Source organism: Vanessa tameamea, chromosome 31, assembly GCF_037043105.1.
Source record: "Vanessa tameamea isolate UH-Manoa-2023 chromosome 31, ilVanTame1 primary haplotype, whole genome shotgun sequence".
In the NCBI taxonomy this organism is placed as follows: domain Eukaryota; kingdom Metazoa; phylum Arthropoda; class Insecta; order Lepidoptera; family Nymphalidae; genus Vanessa; species Vanessa tameamea.
The window spans coordinates 800,025-824,568 of NC_087339.1; the positions used below are offsets into that span (position 1 = coordinate 800,025).

Below are 24,544 nucleotides of genomic sequence, written 5' to 3' on the forward strand. Positions count from 1 at the left end.
AAAAAAAAACTAAGAGGCTTTACAACATAAGTCAGATATTATCTACTATGTATAGTTAAATAAGTTAAACTAACGAACTTTCTAGAAGTGTTTTTATTTGTAATGGCTCTAGTTATTGATTTTAAATAATGCAGGTAGGCAGACTGGTTAATGATCTGATGGTAAGTGGTCATCGTCGCCACATCAGCGCTTTAAGATATTAACTATTTATTATACCGTCAAAACACCACCTGATTTGAAGATGTCGAGTATTTCTCGCTAAAATTAGTGCAGTCGATAACAAAAGTAAATTAATAATGTCTGTATGTCGCTTAAATTAATTATATATGATAATTTGTATGTCAAATTATATATTATGCCAAAATTCCATCACGAGAGAACCCACATCTTAACTCCAATACAATCATTTGCCACAGATTCAAATAAAAAAACTACAAGACATCGAATGGACTAGCTACATCCATTATTATAAATATCAAAAAATATTTATTTTTTTTGTGTTTTAAAACAATATTTCTTAAGCACGCGATCATTGGGAATTATTCTACAAAACATCAAAATTCTAGCATTTTCTAAAACAAAGGAATCATCTACTAGATTTAAAGTAAATTAAAAACATTGAACAAACATTACTCACGAATATTATAGTCTACTATACTTTACAGCCCTGAATAAATGTATCCACAAATACATACATCGATATCAAAAACAATAGAATAAACGTAAAAAATAAACAGCGTTGTATAAAGGACGTAATAATATAATTACAACCAGTAATATTTAAAAATAGAATCATTATTTAAACTCATTTGAAAATTATCGAATTAAATGAACTCTTTATTGAGATTCATATATTTTAAGAATATATGAATCGTTTTTTTTATTAATATTCAAGGCTGTAAAATTTCAAATTTAGAATCGCTCTTAGAGGATTATATGCTTAAGTCTGATTGGTGTTATCATTTATATCGGAAAGACTGTATAAATAAATTAAATCTATAACAAAATATTTGGCACTTCGCGTGTTTCAAATGGTATATTCAATTTACAACAGTCTTAGTTACGTTCATTTAAATCGACAATTACTAAAATATTGCTTGGATTTCTTATACATTTATGTAAATAGCCTTTTTATACAATGGAGCGTGTTAAATCGTGTTCGGTTAGAATCAGATAAATGTGATAAAAATTATAACAATCTGAAGATACCATTTCAAACACAATGCTACATTTAATATGAAAATGAAAAAAAATCAACGATAGAGAATACATTTAAATATATAAGGCATTTTTAAGTTTTCATTTAATATGAAAATGGTTTAATTGCCGTTACTAAGTTACATTTACTTCAATGTTTATATAATATTTGGTGTTATTTGGGACTTAAAATTATATATTATATCTTAATATAAATGGAATGGACAAAATATAAAATGATAAATAAATTAAATTGAAAAATGAAATCATTTTATAGCCTATCTAAGGAATATATGCAATATTATTTGCATAATAATTTTGTATATATAATATAATTCAATAAATCTTGCAATTTAACTAGCTAGTTTATCCATCTTATAATGGTACAATTTCGTTTTTTTTTTTTTTTAATTTTAATGTTAAATACCTAAGCATATACCTAAAACTGAAGAGCCGTACCTATATATTAATGTAGCACGTATCATTAAACTTTAAAGGGAAGTGTATAGCAACAAGAGAAAGGCAACGACAGTTATTTGATAAAAGTTTAAACCTTTACCAATAGAATAACCGTCTTTGGTTAATATTACCTTAGATCTATTTGAATATATACGTATTTTAGCTATTCGCTATGTCCGTCTACTGAAGCGATTATAGGCGTAAATTAATTCATTTTATCGTCAGAACTAGCTTTAAGACTACAGCTAAATTTTTCTATCTATCTTCGAGTTCAGCTATCGTACATTTTTGTTGATATATTCTTGACTTAATGTTTTCATGTTTTTTTTTTCTTTTGTTTGTAACACACTCAACGCTTTGATTGACAGGATGAAAAAAATTGACACGCCAATTCGTTCATTAGCTAAAATAATATGTAAATTTAGATTAACTTTTATATCTTATAATAATTTTTTTTTTTTTTTTTTCTAGCGATATGTCTCTCAGTTTCTCTACATGCAAAACAAATGATACAAAATAGAAATGAACCTACGACAGATAAACAATAACTCATTTAATATAATATATAAAATATATTTTTTTTTACAAAATATTCATATGATAGAGGGCGTTTCTGTACGCCAAATTTTTTTTTTAAAAAGTTTTCAAAAAAGTCAGTAGTTTAGTATAGTGACTACCGTTTCAATAATGTTGCCATTAAAAAATTCTAGTATTCCTCTATCGAGGTACAAACACGAAAAAGAAAAAAGAACAGCAAAATTTTTTTTTTTAAATAAACGTCAGACGCAACGTCAAATTTCCACGCACACCATTACAGACTAACTACAGTAAACGATTAAATGCTTCTTATAATCTAGACAATAAATATTTTTTCTTTTCCCTTAAATTTAAATAAATCTAATATTTTGTCTAAGATTCGGTATGTATTTCCCCAAAGTCCTTTTTTTAAATGATCTCCAAGCCCATTGTTTACATATAGACACAACCTTTTTTATAACCATATAGTTATATATTATATAAAAGTCGTGGGTTTTTTTTTTAATTAAACGGATCTGATTTGGCATAGTAATGACGTCCAGAAAAAAAAAAATACTAAAACCTCTTTGTATAGCTTCCGTCTATTCGTATAATTTTTTTTTTTGTTAATATCTATTTGTGACACCACCTGGCTTTCACAGCGGATATAAAATTTCTTAAAAAACGCTCACTCGCTTTCTGTACCCTTCCTACATTTTTCTAGGTTCCCTATTAAACATTTTTCCAAAAATCTACATTATTTTTCCACTAATCTTATCCTAAACTTGTGCTCACAGATGTTTGGTACCGAAACATTGCTTGATTCCACGAAAAAAAAAAAAAAAGTCACACTTATTTTTCGCAACCAATTGGCCCGCGTCCTTCTGATATAGTCTTAATTATATATCTTATCATAACTTATCATTAACTATATATTATCTAATGTTACCGCGTATTTTTTGACGCAGTTTTAAGCAGCGATAGAAAGAAATACTTCGTTAGAATGACTCACATTATGCTTCACTTCGACAGACATATACCGCTCCGAGACTTTTATATGCAAGGCTTTAAGCCACATACGCCCAGAACCTTCCCTGCGACAGAGGATTCCCCTTTCTAAATAACGAAATCACAATCCGACCGAACGCTTGTAATGGAAGGAATTACCAAATTAAATAAAATCAAGTACTAGATTGCTCATAGAAGACAGAAGTACATTTCAAGCGATCGTTCGGTTGAAAACATATACGATAACGAAGCATAAACTATAGCGAAATTAAAACAATTATATAATGACTAGAATAACAACAGAATTGTTACAACAACATAATAGCAAAACAACAAGATTGGAGTGTTGTCTGGGTATAGTTTAAGGGGGGAGGGGGAGTTAGTTTAGCATCCATTCCTTGTGTGCGCAGCAGCAAGGATCTTGGGAAGCGGCTCGCTGGCCTCACACGAGCAAACTCGGAGCCAACCACTCATCCTCTCCGATCTGCAATGAATATATAATAATTTTAATAAATTACTTATAATGTATCCCTAGCAATATAACCTCTCAGGTAATTCCACCACGCTGCTCCAATGCGGGTTGGTATGTAAACATACAGATTCACTTCCGGCACGTGTAGGTTTTCTCACAATGTTTTTCTCTACCGAGAACAGGATGTATTTCAAATCAAAATATACTTTATTCAAGTAGGCTTTTACAAGCACTTTTGAATGGTCATTTAACAAACTATTTAAAGTAAAGCTACCACCGGTTCGGAATGTAGATTCTACCGAAAAGAACCGGCAAAAAAAATTCTGCGAAATTTTAGTTACTACAACCGTATAACTAGTTACTATGTTGAAAAGTCATTGTGCTTCTTATCTGAACTTTAACTATTTTGAATTACAAATTGGTAAAAAAAACATTCTTGATGTAACACGGCGTTTCGTTGATGACCGACTCGCGTGTCATGCCGGTAAACGTCACGACGCTCTCTTATACCGTCACGTCACTCCGTCCCCTCTCTACAGTCTCGTGTCCCGCATTGGAGCAACGTGGAATTAGCTCCAAACCTTCTCCTTAGAGGGAGAGGAAGCCTTAGTCCAGCAATCGGACCTTTACAGGCTGTTACCGATCGAAATAGGTTCCAAAAGCATTAGCCGGTCACATTTTTAAAATTAATATTTGGTTCAAACGTTTCGTTAAGTGTTGAATATCAACTCACCGGTTGGACTTGAAAGTGCTGGACTGGGTAGTGCAATACTTGGGGTGGTTGAGACATAGCAGCAACACCTCCCACTCCCCCAACACCACCTACACCACCGCCCAGGGCCCACGGCAGTTGAACTCCTCCCATTCTGTAACCAATATTAAGCTATGTGAAATATTGAAACTGTGATCGTATTTATCATTCATATAGTTCAGTCTTTGAATAATTAAAAGTGCGTTTTGTTGTCACACATTCACATAGACGTCGTTCGTACGTAAGCGAAGTCGCGGACAGAACATGGTGTTATCCGAATGAAAGCTCAAATAAAAATAAAGTACTCTAGTCTTCTTCATTAATGTATAAAAATTAAATATAATTTCGTATTCTTATTATAAAATAATTTACCCCATATACTGTTGCTGGTAGCCCGCAAACTGTCCCGCATAAGAGTAACCTTGTACCCCCTGTACGCCTTGCAAGAACCCGCCGAGTTGTTGGGGGTAAGTGTTGTACCAGTAAGACGCTGGGGGTACCCCGCCCGTGTACGCCCCGAATGGACTATACGCTGTGCCACCAAGCTGTAAATATAATAGATATTAATTAATTTACATAAAATAAACATAATCAGCCTGTAAATTTCCCACTGCTGGGCTAAGGCCTCCTCTCCCGTTGAGGAGAAGGTATGGAGCATATTCCACCACGCTGCTCCAATGCGGGTTGGTGGAATACACATGTGGCAGAATTTCGTTGAAATTACACATATGCAGGTTTCCTCACGATGTTTTCCTTCACCGCCGAGCACGAGATGAATTATAAACACAAATTAAGCACATGGGCCATCTCGGCTCGGCTCTTAATTTACACAGATTAAATAGTTAGTGATCTTTGTTCTTGCCACCGATGATGATGTCGTCCTGACCGATTTCAGTTACAATAGCCAATCTCAAAGGGATACCAACTCCGCAGGACATACTACCGCCAAACAGCAGTACTCAGTATTGTTGTGTTCCGGTTTGAAGGGTGAGTGAGCCAGTGTAACTACAGGCACAAGAGATGTAACATCTTAGTTTCCAAGGTTGGTGGCGCATTGGTGATGTAAGGAATGGTTAATATTTTTTACAACGCCATTGTCTATGGGCGGTGGTGACCATTTATCATCTGGTGGCCCATTTGCTCGTCCGCCTACCGATATCATAAAAAAAAGTGTGTGCGTCAACACAGGTGCATTATCATAATCCGATGGGATGAAACCGATAAGACCGGAAAGAGTTTATGCGCAGGGTCCACGGATTTAAGTGCTTTCCGCGGCACGAGAGTGTATACCTTCCAACTTCGGGACTTCGGACTGTCACCGAGAATTTCATCAGATTCAGAAAAACCCAGACTTATTGGCCCGAACTGGGTTTTGAGCCCAGAATCTCGGGATCTGCATATCTAGCCATTAGACCAACGAGGCAGTTAATTCTTACTAATATACTCAATTACGAACTGATTAAAGTCTTTTATACCTAACACCTGCCCTCCCCATCACACGAGGGTGAAGGAACTATTATTTATAAAATTGTGATTGTACGTTGATTGTGTGATGTTACGTAATTGACGTGAACGGACTATTATTTATAAAATTTATAATAAATGCGAAAATCTGACTGTCTGTCTTTCTCAAAATTAAACCAGCTAACTGTATTTCATGAAACTTGGTATGAAACCAGCTTGACCCCAAGAGAAGAAATATAGCAACAAAAAATCAATACACGCTCTTCTTAGAATGAAGTTGAGAAATATATAAGGGAGCGTCTTGCTGTGCGGTCTTAACCCCCAGACGCGCCATTATGTTTTACATCAAAAATATAATACTGTACGCTCGTCCCGACTTCGCTCGACTATATTACAGATTCAGTTATTCTGTGAAAGCGTTGTGTGTAGCCGTTTACGCAGCGCAACAACGGAAGTTCTTAAAAGGATTATCCACCGTTTTTGCAAAAATTTTCATTGATACTCCGTCCCTATTGGGCGTAACAATTACTTTACAAATTGGAGCAGTTCCTGAGATCAACGCGTTCAACCTATATTAGCATATATATACAATTTACTAAAAAGTATCATTAATAATTTAATTTCAAACATTAGAAAATAAAAAGACCGGTACGCAAATCAGTGATTAATAATTAATTTATTCAAATAATACTCAGTTCTTAGCTAAATGTATCTTTTTCATGTTAATAAATAATGGATCTTTGCATATTTAATGAATGATCTGTCTAATTTAAATCCCTCGTAATATCACACGAATTAAATTATGACTTATCAAAGTGAAGATCTTTATTCAATGTAGAAATTAAATTTGTTTAATAATTGTAAAATCCATCATAGATTCAGATGTGTACAGATTTGAGAAGATCTGAAAGAATCAGCGGGTTGTTTGTCGACTAATAGTGTTATGTATTTTATTTGAAACGGCCTTGAGTTTTAATCTACAGGCAAATAAACTTTGACATCTAATTTTGAATTTAATGATATATGATATTCATTTTTTTTTATGTATTCGACGGACGGGCAAAAAGGACATTTGATGGTAAATCACTGCCTAAAGACGTTTCTTAACTGTTTTAATTCTACATTTGAACGGTTTCCAATTACATTCTATCCTTTTGTAAAAGTATACATACATAGTGGCTTGTCCTTAATATTGATAGTGTTTAAACACAGTCATTATTTTTACTCCTTTAAATTGATTTCTCAAGGAACCATTCGGATCCAGGATATTCGCAAGACAAATTTTGGTATTGACATGCGGCTGCATTATCCGAAAGTACAAGTTACAAATAAATCGATTAAAAGAGAACGCGACATATTTTTTTTAAATTAACTTGTTCAAGGTACAAAATCTTTCTTCCAAAAAAACGCAATAAAAAAAAAACACATTTCCATTACGGAAATATGGTCCTAAATAAATATAATTTATTTATTATGTTTTATCACATGTTTAATAAAAAACAAATATGTATAACCTTTTTTAGAGGACCTTTGTTTGAAAAGGGTAATAGGGACCTTTGTCAACAAACAAATTAGTAATTTAATTTCTGTTTTACAAATGACAATATTTGTCAATCATGAAATTGGTCGTTGGTCTAGTAGGCTGACTTATAATGGAAACCGTGAATTCAAATTCAGACAGATTAAAAAAAATAAGTATTGGAAAAAGATAAGCAGGCAAATGGATCATTTGAATGTCATCATCACCCATAACTAACGCGCCACCAACCTTGGGAACTAAGTTATGTCCCTTGTGCCTGTAATTACCCTTACACTTACTTACCCTTCAAACACAACAACGCTAAGTTAAAAATGTTAACACGAATATTAGGTTGTTCCTTCAAGGAAAGAGCCTACACATTTTACTGTAACCCGCCCGGTGTTGCTGATGTCCACTTGGTAGTCATTTTCCATCAGGTGAACCTCCTGCTCGTTTGCCAATATAAATATATTTTCCATACCTGGCCCTGAGATTGGGCATTATTTGGATCTCCGGATTCTTTGCCCCAGGAACACTTGACTGGCTGCCCGTTGACATCCGTATTGTGGACAGCGACGATGGCGTGGGTGGCGCTCTCCTTTGTTGAGAATCTGTAAAGAAAATCCAATTGGATAAACGTATTCTGACTATTGACAACATGTACGTTGTCCTACATCATCATAAGACAGGAAGGCAAATGGGCCACCAGAACTTACGTGGTTACCTCCACCTCTAAGATTTTACGCTGTAAAGAAATATTAAACATTTCTTACATCATCAATGCCTTATTAACCTTATACGTCACTTGGGTCTGAAAATACTAGTTGACATTACTAAGTATTCCTATTTGTGGGTAGAATAAATGATGAGTTAACCTGACATCGAACCTTTTTCAAAAAATGTTAACTTTACCTATTTTTTTATCTTACGTAAGAACTATCGAGACTCCTCCCCAGGCCCTTGTAAGAAAACATAAGACATGGTCGACGCCCCTCCCCCCCTAAATCGTCTTAGGTAATAATTGAATGGCTCCAAAGCTGTAACACCAAGTTTAAGACTCTCAAAATGGAAGGATCATTCACCATGGGTATAAGGTTATTTATCAAAGATTTTTTTTGGAGGAAACTTACCTTATAAAAGCATATCCTTTATCCTTAAACACGCGTATTTCCTGGATGGTGCCGAAGGGCTGGAAAGTCTTCTGCATGAGCTCCTCTGTCAGGCCTGTGGTCAGACCTCCGCAGTACACCGTGCAGTTGGTCGGTGAACTTTGGTTGTAAACTTCATCGAATGTCAACGGCTTGGAGTTTACTGGAAAGTAACGAATAATATTATTCTATCAATTTTCGTCCTTAAATATTAATGATGGAAATTTATAATATCTTGCATTGTAATAAACGCATTGTTGCCTGTCATAGCCACTGGGAGAACAATTGGTAACCAGTGTTGGCTTTTGGAACCCAAGTTGGATGTTGAATATAATTGGACAAATAAATTTGGGATATGTCACGATTGTAGATCTATTTTTATCCTACTAATGTTTTTCAGCTAAGATGGCTGAGTGATTAAACGCGATCTTAACCGACGATTGCGGGTTCAAGCCCAGACAAGTCACTGAAATTCCATGTGCTTGATTTGTATTTATAATTCATCTTATGAAAGCAAATATCATGAAGAAACTTGCATGATGCATTCTTCCATATGTGGATCCACCAAGACGCATGGCAATGGCGTGGTGCAATTAGCTTCAAACCTTCTCAAGGGGTGAGAAGACCTTAGCTCAACAGTGGTATATTTACAGGATATTAATATCTAAATATATATAGTTTCTCATTATTTTCTTGCAATTGTAAAATAATATACCTTGAATATATGCTATAACAATTTTTGTCAAAAATACTTCTTATCTATATGAATATTATAAATGCGAAAATAACTCTGTCTTATACGGCCAAACCACTCGAACCAAATTTGATGTTACTTGGTGAGAAGCAAGCTTGAAATTCAAGGAATCGTATGGGCTACTGTTTTATGCTCAATAACAGATGCCAACAGCTAGTTCTTCATAAAACGTTTAAAGTAAAGGCAAAAATTTAACGTTCCAGTGTATAGCTTGAAAGCTAAAGCCGTAGATCCCAAGTTCCTGAGCTCAAATCCCAGTTCAATATTATTGGATTTTCTATCGAAAGATTCTCAGTAACAGACCGGAGTTTGGAAGTTAGAAGTGCGTACACTTTCGTACCTCGGACAGAACTCTTTGCGGTCGGATTTTCCATCCCATTGGATTATGAGATTGTACCTGTGTTGGCGCACAGACTGCACTATAATATGTCCGACATCATCAAAGCTTACTCTACAACGACAGTCTAATGTTGGGTGGACACATGGATTGTTCAAGTTTGAACTGTCAACCTCAGATTATTCTTCATGTGTTCTAACTACGGAGCCATTGCGTTTCATGAATCAGTCAAAAGGAAGGTACTTTTTGGAAATGCGGGTTACTAACTTAATTTTAAAATTGTCTATGATATGTTTTATATGTATATTGGTATATCTGTTTGTAATATATAGTTTGCACTTAAATAATATAGGTACAATATTTTGAGTAGACTAACAGGACGGGAAAATGGTTCTCATTAACACTTCTCTCCCTTTTAGGAGAAGCTTTGGAGCATATTCCACCACGCTGCTCCAATGCGGGTTGGTGTTAAATTAGACACATGCACGTTTCCTCACGATGTTTTCCTTCACCGCCGAGCACGAGATGAATTATAAATACAAATTAAGCACATGTAAATTAAGTGGTGCTTGCCTGGGTTTGAACCCGTAATCATCGGTTAAGATGCACGCCTTCTAACCACTGGACCATCTCGGCTCTTGCGGTTCATTTGATGGTAAGTGACTACACCAACTATAGACATTGGCGCTTTAAGAAATATATGACATAAAAATTAACTTCCTTTATACAAAATTTGTTCTGTGGGTGTAATAACCACTCTTAAAAAAAAAAAACAAATTGTTTGAAATGAACATAATTGTCAATTATTCTCATAATTGTCTTTTTAAACTTAATAATTTCTTAAAAGGAAAATAATCGGTTTACATTTTAATTTATTTTTGCTTTACGTCACGTTAGACGAGGAGATAGACGTCATTGGGGGACGTCTGATCTTTGTCAAAGGGGCCATTTTTTACATACTGTACCAATTTTATAAACAGACCATTTTTGTTCGTAACTGAGTGAAAGTAAACTACTAATCCGATTTGTCGTCGAGGCAGCTTTATATCGAAGGGTCCTTAATGGATGCGTTAGAAAAGTGTCAAGCGTTATTTCGCCTAAAAATAACGCTTGAGTGCGGTCTGTGCTCGATTTGATTGTTACTGGCAGTTTGCTGTTAATGTTGTGGCGGCAATCGTGGTTGACAAGGAAATGACAATCGGAAGATTGGTGGTGGCCTTGGAAAGATCGGTCTTAAGAAAAAGGGATCGATTCGAAACTATTTTATGCCACTGTTATTTTTAACTTTACATTAGCAGCCTGTAAATTTGCCACTGCTGGGCTAAGACTTTTCCCGTTGGGAAGAAAGTTTGGAGCATAATCCACCACGCTGCTCCAATGTGGGTTGGTGGAATACACAGTTTCACGATGTTTTCCTTCACCCCCAAACACGAGATGTATTATACAAACAAATTAAGTACATGAAAATTCTGGGTTTGAACCCGAAATCATCGGTTAAGATGCACACGTTCTAACCATTGGGCCGTCTCGGATTTTTAACTTTGCCTATTAAAAATTTAAAGTTAATAAATATTAGATAAATAGTGCGCAAAGGCGGTCTTATAGCTTATAGCGTTTTCTCACAGACAACCTTTGGTGATAGAAGCTCGAACGAAAACAGCTAAGTGCAGAAATAGACAGACAGAAGAGATAAAAACTATTATAATATAAGAATATTTATACTAAAGTATAATAATAAACTACACACAACTACATCCTAATAATACACACACAAAAATATAATATATGTCGAAACATATATACATCATTATAAGCTTCATAAGATATAGTTATATTCGCATTTATAATATTAGATATATTAGTTTAGTTATATAGCAACGAAGTATAAAGTACACGCACACACGAGACCGTAGAGAGGGGACGGAGAGACGTGACGGTATGAGAGAGCGTCGTGACGTTTGACGGCACGGCACGCGAGTCGGTCTCACCGTGACAACAGGATGTTTTATATCAAGAAACATTATACCCTGTTTAAGTTAACTTGATCTTTTTGACAGACGGGCTAGTGATGAGAAACAGAAAATATAACATATATAACATTCGATGGAACGATGGAATGCGTAATTCAAATTTGAATTCAATTTTTTTTTAACTAATTTTTCTAAAAAGAGTTATTCCAGCTAAAGAGACCCCAACCAGAAGGACCCCTTTCGTAACAATAACTTAACAATTATCTTTAATAAGGATTTTTGTAATCGATATTTGTTGCAGTTACTGCCGGTTATTCGCGTCCCTACCGTCCGACCGATGTAACATTGTACAAGCGTCTATTATTTTCAGTGTTTCTATTTAAATGCTACGGATAACGCTTGAATCTTTAGGAACTTTTGTATTATATGTATTTTTTAAAATATTTTTACAACTTTTAAAATAATTAAATTAAGAAAATAATATGTTCGTCATTGCAAGCTTATGTCGATCAGAAAAAATTACATCTGTCAAAAAGATTAAGCTATCTTGTACATAGCATGATCAGTTAAATAAAGCTGTCTTCTTCTTTCAAATATCAAATCAACTGTAACACAAAGAGACAACTCAGTTTTGAACGGAATGAGAAATTAAAAATTTGCCACTGCAAAGCGAAGTTCTACTTTATTAATTTAGTCTGCCAGCTTTCAAGACGTACAGACCGCTAGTTGAACTCACTTCAGAAACTTTCTAATAAATTTACAAAGATCACGTTGGAAATTCAGAACTAAGATTAAAGGTTACTTGTTATGGTAAACATTTAAATAGTGTTCGCACAGTGGTTTAAATTCGTCAGTAATCTTTATTGAAAACTAGTTTTCGCCCTCTAAGGTTGGTCGTATGTGTTGTTTTAAAAAAGTAGCCCATGTCCGTTGGGTTTAAGCTTTCCTCATATCAGAGTCCATCAAAGTCGTTTCAGTGGCATAGTTGTGAAAGCATAACAGAAAATATAGTGGCGTAGCTAGGTGAGCAAGGGCCCCGGTGCATAGGGCCAATCGGGCCCTCACCCCCTCTTTCCAACCTCTCTTTAACTTATATTGCCTTTCAAAATTATAGATAGGAAAAAAAATCTTGTGAGCAGGGTCAAGGTTATCTAGATATCCTTTTCAAATAAGCGTTTGGATTCGAAAAATAATTTTATAATGTTATTTCCCAATGTTCGGTACGCCTAGGTTTATAATTCCGTTACAATTTGCTATCAATAGATGGCGTTGATTGGAAATGTCACTGTTCTGAATCGTGCTGTCTAGATATTTTCTATTGGGTATATATAATGTTGAATAACATATACTAGGCGATCAAACAATTTTATAGTTATTAGCTGTGGGAAGCAGTTCCTTAGTATTATTTACTTTTTGATCCCCATGATAATATTTCGGCGAAATATCATCTAGACCCCATATCAACCGGTCTAGGTGTCTTCAGGACTATATGCAGACTAGATGTATCGGATCAGTTGAGGCTTTACTCTTATTAATGGAAAGAACACGAAGAAGACTTACGTTCATTTTTAGGAGCTGGAGGTTTCCTTGTCGCCCAGTTCGTTCGAATGGATCTGGATCCGAGCCATTGGCCGTTCATGGCTGTGATAGCAGATTCTGCCTCCTGAAAAAAAAAAACATAAATTTGCTTAATATGACATTTTTATTCATTGAGCTGACAATTAATTAATTATAAAGTCCATTCCATGAAACGAGCTCCCAAAGGAAATTGCCCTTACCCTCATTGGTCAATACGAGTGACCTTCATTAGCCAAGTCATTTTTTAGGATTGTCTTACACGCCGGATTCATGTTCGCTTATCTCTAGCTGCGTGCACTGACCAATGAGGAGCGACAAGAGTATTTTGTGCCATAGGATATACTTGTGGAATGGACTGTAATACTCATATCTGTATCAAGTGTATGGCGATGAAGAGCCTTCTTAAGCACAAATTTGATTTTGATGAGAAAATTAGACGTAAGTTTAAAGTCACACGAAAATTAATATGTGCTTTAACGAGTGGACTATGTCGGCTTATAAATAAAACTAAATACATTATTAATCATGACTACGACGTGACTATGAGAAAAGTCACCTGTTGCGATATAATCAATATGATATAATATTGAATGCCAATTTTAGATACTTCGTTTCCTGGAGTTCATCTCTTTACTCCAGGAGGATGTTTTAAAAGTCTGTAAGTTGTTCCTTTGTTTGCCTACGTCTAGCGTGCTTCTTCCCTTCAACATTGCCTATCATAACAAGTTGAAGCAACGTGTACCGGTTTGTATTTCTCACGTTTTTTCAGTCTCCCTTACTTTTTGGGCAACACACACACCGTAGGACGGTTTCGTTCCTTCATTTCTTAAACCAATTCAAACGAAGCATGCGACGGCTGCACCGTAATTATCGATTTTGTCTTTAAACGATTTGAAAGTCAAAGTCGAACTTTATTCAATAATACAGCGTGCAGGTGTTAGATGCATTTTGCCAGGATAAATAATAATAAACAATTTCAGACTATACTCTATCTTCATGCCAAATTTCATTGAGATCCGTTCATCTGTTTTGGCGTGATTGAGTTACAAACATATATCCAATCTTTCGCATCTATAATATTAGTAAGGTCTACCATATGTTCGGAAAGAAACACCTCAGGCTTGAGAGGAATCGGCTAATGAAACGAAACGCAACGGGCTTTTTTCCAACAATTGTATTTATAAAGCAATTATTCATATTTCAATTTACATCGGCCTGGAGGGATCGTTTCATTCCTGAGGTGTTATGTAAGAAGTCAGTTCTGTAATATTTAACACCCAAACGTTGCTCAACGCTTTTTTTTTATTAAATAATTTTTAACGTTTTCTGGGATCCCGTTGTAAAAGTGAAAACATTGCTCCACAAAAGGCTTATTAGCCCTGTGTAGTTACATAGCATTCGTAGTTAGATTATGCTTGTTCGTCATACTATTAGTATGTATGTCACATTTTCTAGAAACTTCTTTTAAATTTTTATTTACCAACGAAAACCCGACTGGGGCACATTTTAAATTTTTTTTCCATGCGATATATCTATTGGCGCGCCTTGGGGGTAAGACTCGTATGCCGTGATGGCAAACGGCATGACGCTCACTTATGACCTCATTTTCCCACCTCACCGCCACTTTCTACTCCCAAGTGAGTGCGAGGCGCGTATATTATATAAACGTCGCTATATAGATTTATAATAATAAAAATATATTAATCTTACTAACTAAACTCTGTTTTGTACTATTTAACTCAAAAAAAATAATCTGAATTGATTTACCAGTCAAAGCACAGTTCGTCTAACCATATTAATGTCAGTTTACGTCAAACGAAATTCACATCGACGAAAATCTAGTATTTTCTTTGACCCAATAAAAATTTAGAGGCAAAGTAAAAACTACTTTCAATATTTTCATTTTCCCCCCCATTTCACGAGTTTAAAGGTGATGTCAAAATAAACTTTATTTCAGTAGGCATTTCATTCAGAAGAGCTCTTAGAACTTTTTTATTTTAAAACATTAATTAAAATTGAAGGTTTCGTGTGTTTGGGATGTGAAATCTAACGCAACTGACCAGAACTTCAATTGTTACACTTTTTAACGCCCGAGACAAAAATATGGCGTGTGTATGTTTGTCCATCAATGCCATGTACCAAAGTAAAGGTACCGATTTTGATTTAGTTTTTTTAACACGCTTATATCAGCTTCAATAGTTACTATGTATGTAAGAAAATCTTGGTATCTTAATTTGACCCACTTCCCGGTCTTCGATTAGGATGAAATTTTGCACACGCTCTGAGTTCTGATGACAATACATGACTAGCTAAGAAACGTCATTACAAATCCAATATGGCGGCCTCCCTAAGATGGCGGACTGGTTATTTGAAATGCACCCCCATGATATGGATATTAAATGAAAGGGTTTGCTGTTAGGAATACGAAAAAAATAGTCACGTGCCTTAAATCCAACATCCAAGATGGCGGATTGGCTATTTGAAATGCACTCCCATGATATGGGTATTAAATGAAAGTGTTTACTTTTGTAATTTTTAATGCGTGCTAAAAGCGTGTTTTTAGTTTTTTAAACTATTTATAATTATTGTGAAGGCAACTTGATTGAGAGCACTAGCATCATCATCATCATATCAGCCGTAAGACGTCCACTGCTGAACATAGGCCTCTGCCAATGACTTCCACCTTGACCGGTGAGTAGCACTATGAGCTATTATTACAAAAATCTCTTCAGCCATTTTAAGATCAGCTTTTCTTGTCAATGAAGGGCCGTTAGCAACTTATATTGGTCTGATCGATACAAATTTAGTATCCTGTGTTTTTGATATGATGTCACAATAAAATGGTAAAAAAACAAGCCAAATTAATGTTTGGTTCAAATTCAGACAAGTACCGGAGAATTTTCATGAGTTTCGTTTGTGTTTTAAAATTCATCTCGTGTTCGGTGGTGTAATATCACAAGGCAACCCGCATGAGTCGATAGAAATCTACTAGACGTTTCCACCAGCTCGTATTGGTGCAGCATGGTTGGATAAGATCGAAAATCGTCTCCTTAAAAGGAGAAGAGCTTATCGTCTAGGATTGGGTCATTTATTAGCTGTCATTGCTATTTTATGGTTATCATCGTCTGGTATCACAAGGATATCCCCACTCCTCAATTACAGCAGGAGTATCATGTTCGATCTCATTGGAATAAACATTACAACTTAGTCTCAGTGAATAACCATTTAAAATTTTATCATTCATGTACCAGGATATCATAAAAAGACATGTATTACTTACCGACTTCTTGAGGAAGGATACGAAGCCGTAGCCTTTAGACTTTAATGTCTGCGGGTCCCTCACCACTCGGCAGTCCCTGCAACAATACATAAATAAATAAAAAAAAATCATATACCTATATCTATACAAGCCTTTTATGTAACGCCTAACTGAACACCTAGTAAACCGTGTAACGTATACCAGAAGACCCATTGCGTTTCGGAGAAAGTTTTTGTAAATAATATTATACCCGCTTTAAATTTGGACGTGACAAATTTTATTAAGAAATGTCAGTTTGTTGTTGTCTTATGATTGATTTAGTTTGTCGTTAAGTAACGGCAATTTTTTGGGTGAAATGTTTGTGTATCTTTATAAAATTATTAAACGTACAGACGACTTAAATGATAGGATTGATGTGGGGGCGGAGTAGCGGTTTGATTGAGAATCGATATTTGAATTGGGAGAAAAGTTGGAACGACCCAGTAGAAGCCTGTAAATGCGCCATTTAAAAGTCTCCATTTGAAGAAAGTTTCTCAATAACTAACTTCACTGTGTAGTATAAAACAAAATCGTTTCCCGACGTATTTTAATAGGGGTTTCCATGAATAAAGAGAGATTCAAGATAAAGGTTTACATATATAACACACGCATGTAAAGTTTTTATGTTTATTCTTAAACCTAAAACTTGTAGACCCTTATTGTGCCTGTGTGAAGCTGGGACGGGAGGCTAGTATATTAAATTCTCAAGTAAATTTATTGATTATGTATTTTATATATTTATTGCGAGAAACAGAAATGGATACAGGCTAGCCCCTACCCCCCTATCAACACGCAGATGAGAAGGGGGTGAACCAGTAATCATATAATCAAAATATTTAGCAACAACAGAAAAAAAATATTGCTATTGTTAAAACATAACATAATACCATTCTTTTCTCAAATGTTTTATTAAACGCAATGGATTTTTGTATTCTTTTTTATGATACAATTCTTTGGAGACGTGAGAATGGCACGCTGATAAAGATGAACGCGGTTGGTTATGGAGCTGTATTGATCTTCTGGGATTTGGTTTGCTGGGGTTATTGATCTTTGAAAATACAATAGATTTTTTCACAAAACGAAATAGACACCGCAATCGCATGCTACTCTCCCGAAACTTTGAGAACGAGAGCTAGGCCGAAATACTTTTATTTCTATCAGACAGTAGACAGTTAGTACTATAAGAAATATTAATCATTCCTCATATTGTCATATTAATTATCATATAATAGTTTAAAAAATGTATTATATTTCTTATTTAATTATTATGCTTATGTTTAATTCATATTTTCAATAATTACATTGTGTAATATGATAATGCATGGTGAGACTACCTGTAAGTACTAGAACTTTTGCCTTGATAATTTTGAAATGTAATTTTTTATTTTTTATTTTGGATGTGATATTGTATCTACCGTTGGTTGTCCTAATGAAAATAAAAAAAATAAAATATTGTCAATGCCCCATCAACCTTTGAAACTAAGATGTTACATCCCTCGTGTCTGTAGTTACACTGTTAAGCATTATTGTTTGGCAATACAATATGTGATGAATGTGTGGTACCTATCCAGACGGGCTTGTACACCCTACCACCAAGAAAATTAAATTAATTAAATATTTGTATAATGAAAATAAAATTAAACCTTTTCAAGTAGCTTATACTGAAAATACCACAAAAAAAAAATACATTCAATAGCCACAACATATCATCAGTTTTGCAATAAAGTGTATAATTTTTTGGCAAGATAAACTTGTAACGTATAAATCTCGTCGTTACGTGAAAACGTGTTGTCTCGCCAAGATTCCTTCTTTATGATACTAGCAGCGCTTGGCGACTTACAATATGCCATTGTTAAGTTTTAAAAGTACATAATGGTCGAGTTTTAATGTTGGCGCCCGAACAGGGACTTCTTTCCCCAAAGTAATCGGAGATGTAATGATGAACGAGACAATAGAACGTGTTCTACGTTTCCAATTTTGAATTTTAAAAATTGAAAACGCTCTGTGGTTCGATGTTGTCGGTATTAAACAATAATAATTAAAACATTCTGAACAATCACGTGTAAAGTCGTATGTTTATAGTAATAATGTATTAACTCCTATTAGTAAATTTATGTTTAAGTTCGTCCCGCAAATTGATTCCTTTGTATTCATTTACAGGGATGAAATAATTATATTCCCGCTTTGGAGGATTTCTTAGTTCATGGGGCATTAACGGTGTAATGAGGGGCTTATATTCTTAAAATGCCAGTGTGATGGGTGAAGGAATTATCCTGACATTTGTTTATCTGCCTCCATAAAATAAAATGTCTTAATGTGTTGATTGCTATCTAGACAAGCTTTTACGCAAGCATAAGATATATCGACGTTCCAGTTTATTCAATATTCAAAGACGAAGATTTTAAAAGAAAATGTCACGACTTTGTCGCTTAAACCCGTACCATATCTCGCTGGCATATAGCTGGCATCGGTCCAGCTGTCGAACGATGCGCTTTTGTTTATTGTTTGGCATTCCTTTTTTAGTACGATCCCTTGTATCAGATTACGAAATTACATTTATTAATAAAAGTATGTCTTCTTTACGGAATTCAATTTATGTGAAGGAATTATATCTGGACTAATAAATTAAGGCATTTTTTTGTATATATCTTACTGAAAAAAATACTGCCAATATACATAAAACATATTAGAACATACAAAGCGTTTCGGAGGAGGTTTTAGTGTAAAATGTGATTGTTTAAGTACTTGGGAGAGAGTGTAGTTCCAGACTTCGAGCTTCTGAGAAATTATCGAGCTATTTTTTTAATGGCTCATATATTGAGACCAGAGCCTCGGAATTTGCTGATTTATTTGCTAACTTGATCAATGAGCAACGGATCTAATAACTACTACTTCATAGAGGTCTTAATTTTTTAAATTATATGGTGGTAAGTTTTTTTTGAAAGACCGTTTGGCTAGGTACCCGCTCATCGTGTATTCTAGCGCCAAACGGCAAAACTTAGTATTGGTTTAAAAGGCGAATGAGTCAGTATGACTACAGGCACAAGGGACATTAACATCTTAGTTTCCAAGGTCGGTTTCGCATTGGTGATGTAAGAAATGGTGAATAGTCTTTACATCACCAATATCTATGGACGGTAGTGACAATACAGCATCAGGCAAATTTGTCAAGCCGCATATCTATTTAAAATATATATCTTTTACTTACGATATTTCTCCGAAGGGCGCAAATGCATCACGAAGGTTCTGAGTCTCGATCTCCGGACTCAAATCTCCGACGAAGATGTGGTAGTGTTCTGTGGAAAGAAATATTACTTGTTAAACATTTTTCATATTTTTTGAGATGTACATTGTAATGTTAGACTTATCTTGAATCGTTACGTAAAAAACGTTGAAATCAAATAGGACCTTGAAATGCAACCTTCACGAGGCGTCAACGATTTTTAAGTCAAAATCTTTAAACGTAACATATAAAAACCTTGCATTAAATTTTGACAATCAAATGTTACCTGGTTCGTCACAAATAATTATTTTAAGTCAGAAGGGTTTTCTACTAAAGTCGACGCGTCTGTTATCCGTCTAAACCAGATTTTCTCCGAAACTAAAAGATTTTCACACGGTTTTAACCTATGGACGGAGTGATTCATGAGGAAGGTCTGAGTGTATAATTAATTAAGGTTTTGTGCTAATTAGCTCAACGAATGTTTTAAAAGGATAATTTAAATACATGCTAATTAAATTGACTGTACTCAACGAGCGTTTGGCTTGTAGGTATTACTAACGGCGCCACTGTCGCTTCAGACTGAACGTTGCTAAAATATCGACGCAGTTCCGCTACATGTATTTGTACAACAGTGCAGATCGTGTTACATCGGGATTTTTATGTTGTTTTAGCGCGATTGTTAAGTAAACTAACCTAGTTTGAAAGAACATGTTAAATGTCATGTCTATTTTTATTCACGATGTAATATAATAATTAAAAGTTATTATTTTTATTATTTCGAATAATTTAATAATAGATGGCGTTAGTAGTACATTGCATCGCGCTATCGTATGGATGTTTTCATATCATTTTGTATTCTCACGTCAATCGTTAAGGAATGGCAATGGCATCATTCGCATCGGGCACTTTCCATCATCGTGGAAACTCGATCGAGTCACCCTCCTCCCCAAGCAGGGGAAGAACATATTGCATCCCGGGAGTCACCCTTCTGTCGTCGACCTCGAAAGTCTCCGAGAAACTGCTTCTGCTGCATATTACTCCCCACTTTCAACCACGCGACGAACAGTTCGTTTTCCGTGCCGAACACACCACCATGCTGCAAGTCTCAAGGGTACTGCACCATCTCACAGTCGCCTATAAAAAGCGAGAGCACTCCGTCGTACTCCTTGATATGGAGCAAACCTTCGACCGTGACTGGCACTCATATACAAGCTGTCCACACCTAGTGCTCCCCGTCGAGTAGTTAAGACTGTGGCTAGTTTCCTAGAAATCAGGCGCTTTCAAGTGGTGGTTGAAGACAGCGGTAAGTGACTTTGTTCACTGCAAAATAATCGGAGATTCTGCTAGTCTAGTACAGAGTTCTTCTTGACCTAAAAGCCGGTCTGGGTACGGGCTTCGAGGATTTTTTCCTTATCCATCTCCTCTTCGCTTAGGGTCAAACGTGACTCGGTGGTTGTCAAATACTGTGGTTTTCGTCTTATGATTAGGCACAAGACATCCTCCTTGTGGTCGAGCATGCTGCTTTGGATTGCGTAGATACTGTTGTCCACTCAATTGAACATAGTGCATGATGACGGACGAACTCCTCAACTGTGGCCGAACTGAGGACCAGTTCCAACTTATATCGGACTGATAAGCTTCCGATTCTCAAGACTTAATTCTACATATCGGCTGCGATGCGACCACGTTTATTTCGATCTAACTGCAACTGGATTGTTGCGTATGTAGAATAGGAAGACGGTTATACGACAACGATTATGTATCGATCCGATTGCGATCAACTGTTTTAGCACATTTGGGACCTGTATGACACTTAATCTAATTAGAAGAGACTTAATTTTGCAAAGCACTCCCATATATCGATCCTTTGAGAGGGTATCTAAATGTAACTGGAAGACTTATAGTGACTTAGTAATTTATTATTCCATTTTAATTAAGTACATCGTCTAAAAATCAAGACAGCGCGATTCAGATTTAGATATAAAATGATAAGCGCCATCTAGCGATAGAGTGACGTGAACGTGAGTCTCTCGAACGCTGACGCCGTCGTAATTTCTAGAAGCTCAGCGATGGAGTTATATTCAGATAATATTAGTAGACGGAATTCAATTTAATTCACGCGCAACGCAGCGTTTGGTTATAGGGTTGACTCTTTGCAGACAAAATGAATTTTGTAATGTTAAATCAAGAAGTATATTCACGTTAATAATACTGTGTAATAAATTCTATACTAATATTATAAAGAGTTAAAATTTGTTTATTTGTATGTCCACAACACAGATAACCTCCGGAAATAATGAACCAATTCTAACAAAAAAAAACACTGTTAGAAAGGTACATAATTCTTGAGTGCTATACGGTATCTGGTGATTGTAATTATCACTGTAACTTCAATGGGGCTTCGAAGACGTCTCTCGCTTGTGATCAAGCATGCAGCCGTGCAATACTGTGGAGGTACCCCCCATATATTATTTTCCACTCCTTTGTCAACTCATTAACTGACTGTATAAGATATCGTAACATTTTCTTTAAGGTTTGAAAAATGTTTATTCCAAAAGAATATTACAAACATTCACTTAAATGAACTTACTTAGCTTATAAGTAACAGTTTAACATATATATTAAACGTACAAAGAAATCCAAATATACATAGTTCAGTTTCCTTTATAAGTTGGCAGCAAAAATGACATATTTTTCTAAAGTGGGTAGTTCTATTTTACACTGAAGCACTAGCATAACAAACTAAGCACCAACGCAAGGAGAGAGAACGAAAATGCGTCACATAAATCAACCTATCGATGTTTGGTTACTGGATTTGCCTTTCAAACTACGATTATGTTTCATTGGTACTGGGAGAGAATATTATTTAAGTTGTTTTCTGAAATGATTTATGTTTTTACATATTTTAATATGATTAAGAACTTTGTTGTCAATTTAGACGTGGAGCAGTCAGGTTACTAGTGAATTATATTACCGTTTTATATCGAGTGACATCCTTGATTTTCGTAAACCGCTCAGAAAACAGATCAAGCAAAGAGCTTGAAAATTGATCTCACATACTAGCTGAACCAACTAGTTCAACTCAAATAGCGACAGGAAGCTAGGTAATATTACAAATTAAAACGGTCTAATTACACCTTGCAATTTTAACATGATCTCCCATTGTCAAGAGATGTTTATCTTTACTATTATTATAAATGCATAAGTAACTCCGAATTACATTATAAACATTTTCGTGTTTATTGTTCTTTTTAATGTTCTATTCATTCGCCATCCAGTGAAACCTAGTTCATAAGATACTAAATATCAGCAGCGACTTCGCTCGTCTTTAGATCAAACTAACATCAAAACTAACGGATTTAAGAATTGAAATGAAATCATTGTTTACATTACATTAACAGCCTGTAAATTTCCCACTGCTGGGCTAAGGCCTCCTCTCCTTTTGAGGAGAAGGTATGGAGCATATTCTACTACGCTGCTAAATTGCGGGTTGGTGGAATACACATGTGACAGAATTTCGTTTAAATTAGACACATGCAGGATTCCTCACGATGTTTTTCCTTCACCGCCGAGCACGAGATGAATTATAAACGCAAATTAAGCACATGAAAAATCAGTGGTGCCTGGGTTTGAACCCGAAATCATCGGTTAAGATGCACGTGTTCTAACCACTGGACCATCTCGGCTCAACTGTTCTATATATTGACCCAAATATAAGCTGTGTCCGTCTGAGGGTTTAGGTAAAGCCATGGTCTTTACATTAGTGGCTTTATAGTCGCAGATAGATAACTGTTTTCAATTATAACTTATTGATTATCGTGCGCGTCTTTTTCCCGATTGGTCGTTAGGCTTTAGGCATCAAAAGTATCCTGTATCCTTCTTCGGATTCAAGCTTCCTACATCAAATTCGGTTCAGTGATTTTGAAATTTTGATCGAAAGAGTAACAGACATACAGATAGAGTAATTTTCGCATTTAAAATATTAGTATACATTTTAGTTAAACATGGCGCGTCGTGAAGGTCAGAACTCGGAGTACATTTACACACCCTTTAGCTTTTAAATTTATGATATAAAAACATTTTGGGATACCGACTGTACCCCATGATAGCCAAGGGTTAATTATAGTACTGTTCAGGCGATTTTATATCTTATTTTCGTAGCATAAGAGCCATAGTCGAATATAAGTTTGTTGGTAAACTTTTAGCCGTCGTTTGTTGTAATGACTTCGAATTAACGACGGGGTATGATGGGATTCTCAACCGACTGTTGGATGAAATGGTATTATGTTATTGGCTTGAAACAGTGTTTTTAGATGTTTCGGTTTTGGAAGGAAATACTTTTACACGGATAACAGTAGAGTGAACTGTCAGACGATATTTCCATTTCTTTTTCTCTATTTTAAAACGCTTATATTAGCTTCACTTGTAAATATGTATGTAAGAAAATCTTGCAATCTTAATTTGACCCACTTCCCGGTCCTCGACTAGGATGAAACTTTGCACACGCTCTGAGTTCTGATGACAATACATGACAAGCTAAGAAACGTCATTACAAATCCAATATGGCGGCCTCCCAAAGATGGCGGACTGGCTGTTTGAAATCCACCCCGTGATATTGATATCAAATGAAAGGGTTTGCTGTCAGGAATACGAAAAAAATAGTCACGTGACTTAAATCCAACATGGCGGACATCCAAGATGGCGGATTGGCTATTTGAAACCCCCATGATATGGTTATTAAATTAGTGTTATTTCTTATTGTTATTTCTATCTCGTTCTGTTTCTTGTCATTTCATTCGTTTTGTCTCTAATGTTGTTGATTTATTTCATCAAGTCTGTTATTTAATACA

General features: G+C 35.3%; 2 protein-coding genes across 2 annotated transcripts in view; one reads left to right on the plus strand and one right to left on the minus strand.

Moving 5' to 3' along the window:
• The window catches only part of LOC113392148 (zinc finger protein 175-like), a 479,450-nt gene that overhangs the window by 156,453 nt on the left and 298,453 nt on the right, over positions 1–24,544 (plus strand). The window lies entirely within an intron of this gene.
• Positions 1,163–24,544, minus strand: part of LOC113392151 (uncharacterized protein) — a 118,988-nt gene continuing 95,606 nt past the window's right edge. Inside the window, exons 3-10 of the mRNA XM_064220042.1 lie at positions 19,680–19,767; positions 16,454–16,529; positions 13,156–13,258; positions 8,517–8,697; positions 7,868–7,997; positions 4,776–4,948; positions 4,386–4,518; positions 1,163–3,664 (exon numbers count right to left, since the gene is read on the minus strand). Coding sequence (XP_064076112.1) covers positions 3,623–3,664; positions 4,386–4,518; positions 4,776–4,948; positions 7,868–7,997; positions 8,517–8,697; positions 13,156–13,258; positions 16,454–16,529; positions 19,680–19,767 — 926 coding nt within the window. The 3' untranslated portion in view covers positions 1,163–3,622. The remainder of the gene's footprint in view (positions 3,665–4,385; positions 4,519–4,775; positions 4,949–7,867; positions 7,998–8,516; positions 8,698–13,155; positions 13,259–16,453; positions 16,530–19,679; positions 19,768–24,544) is intronic.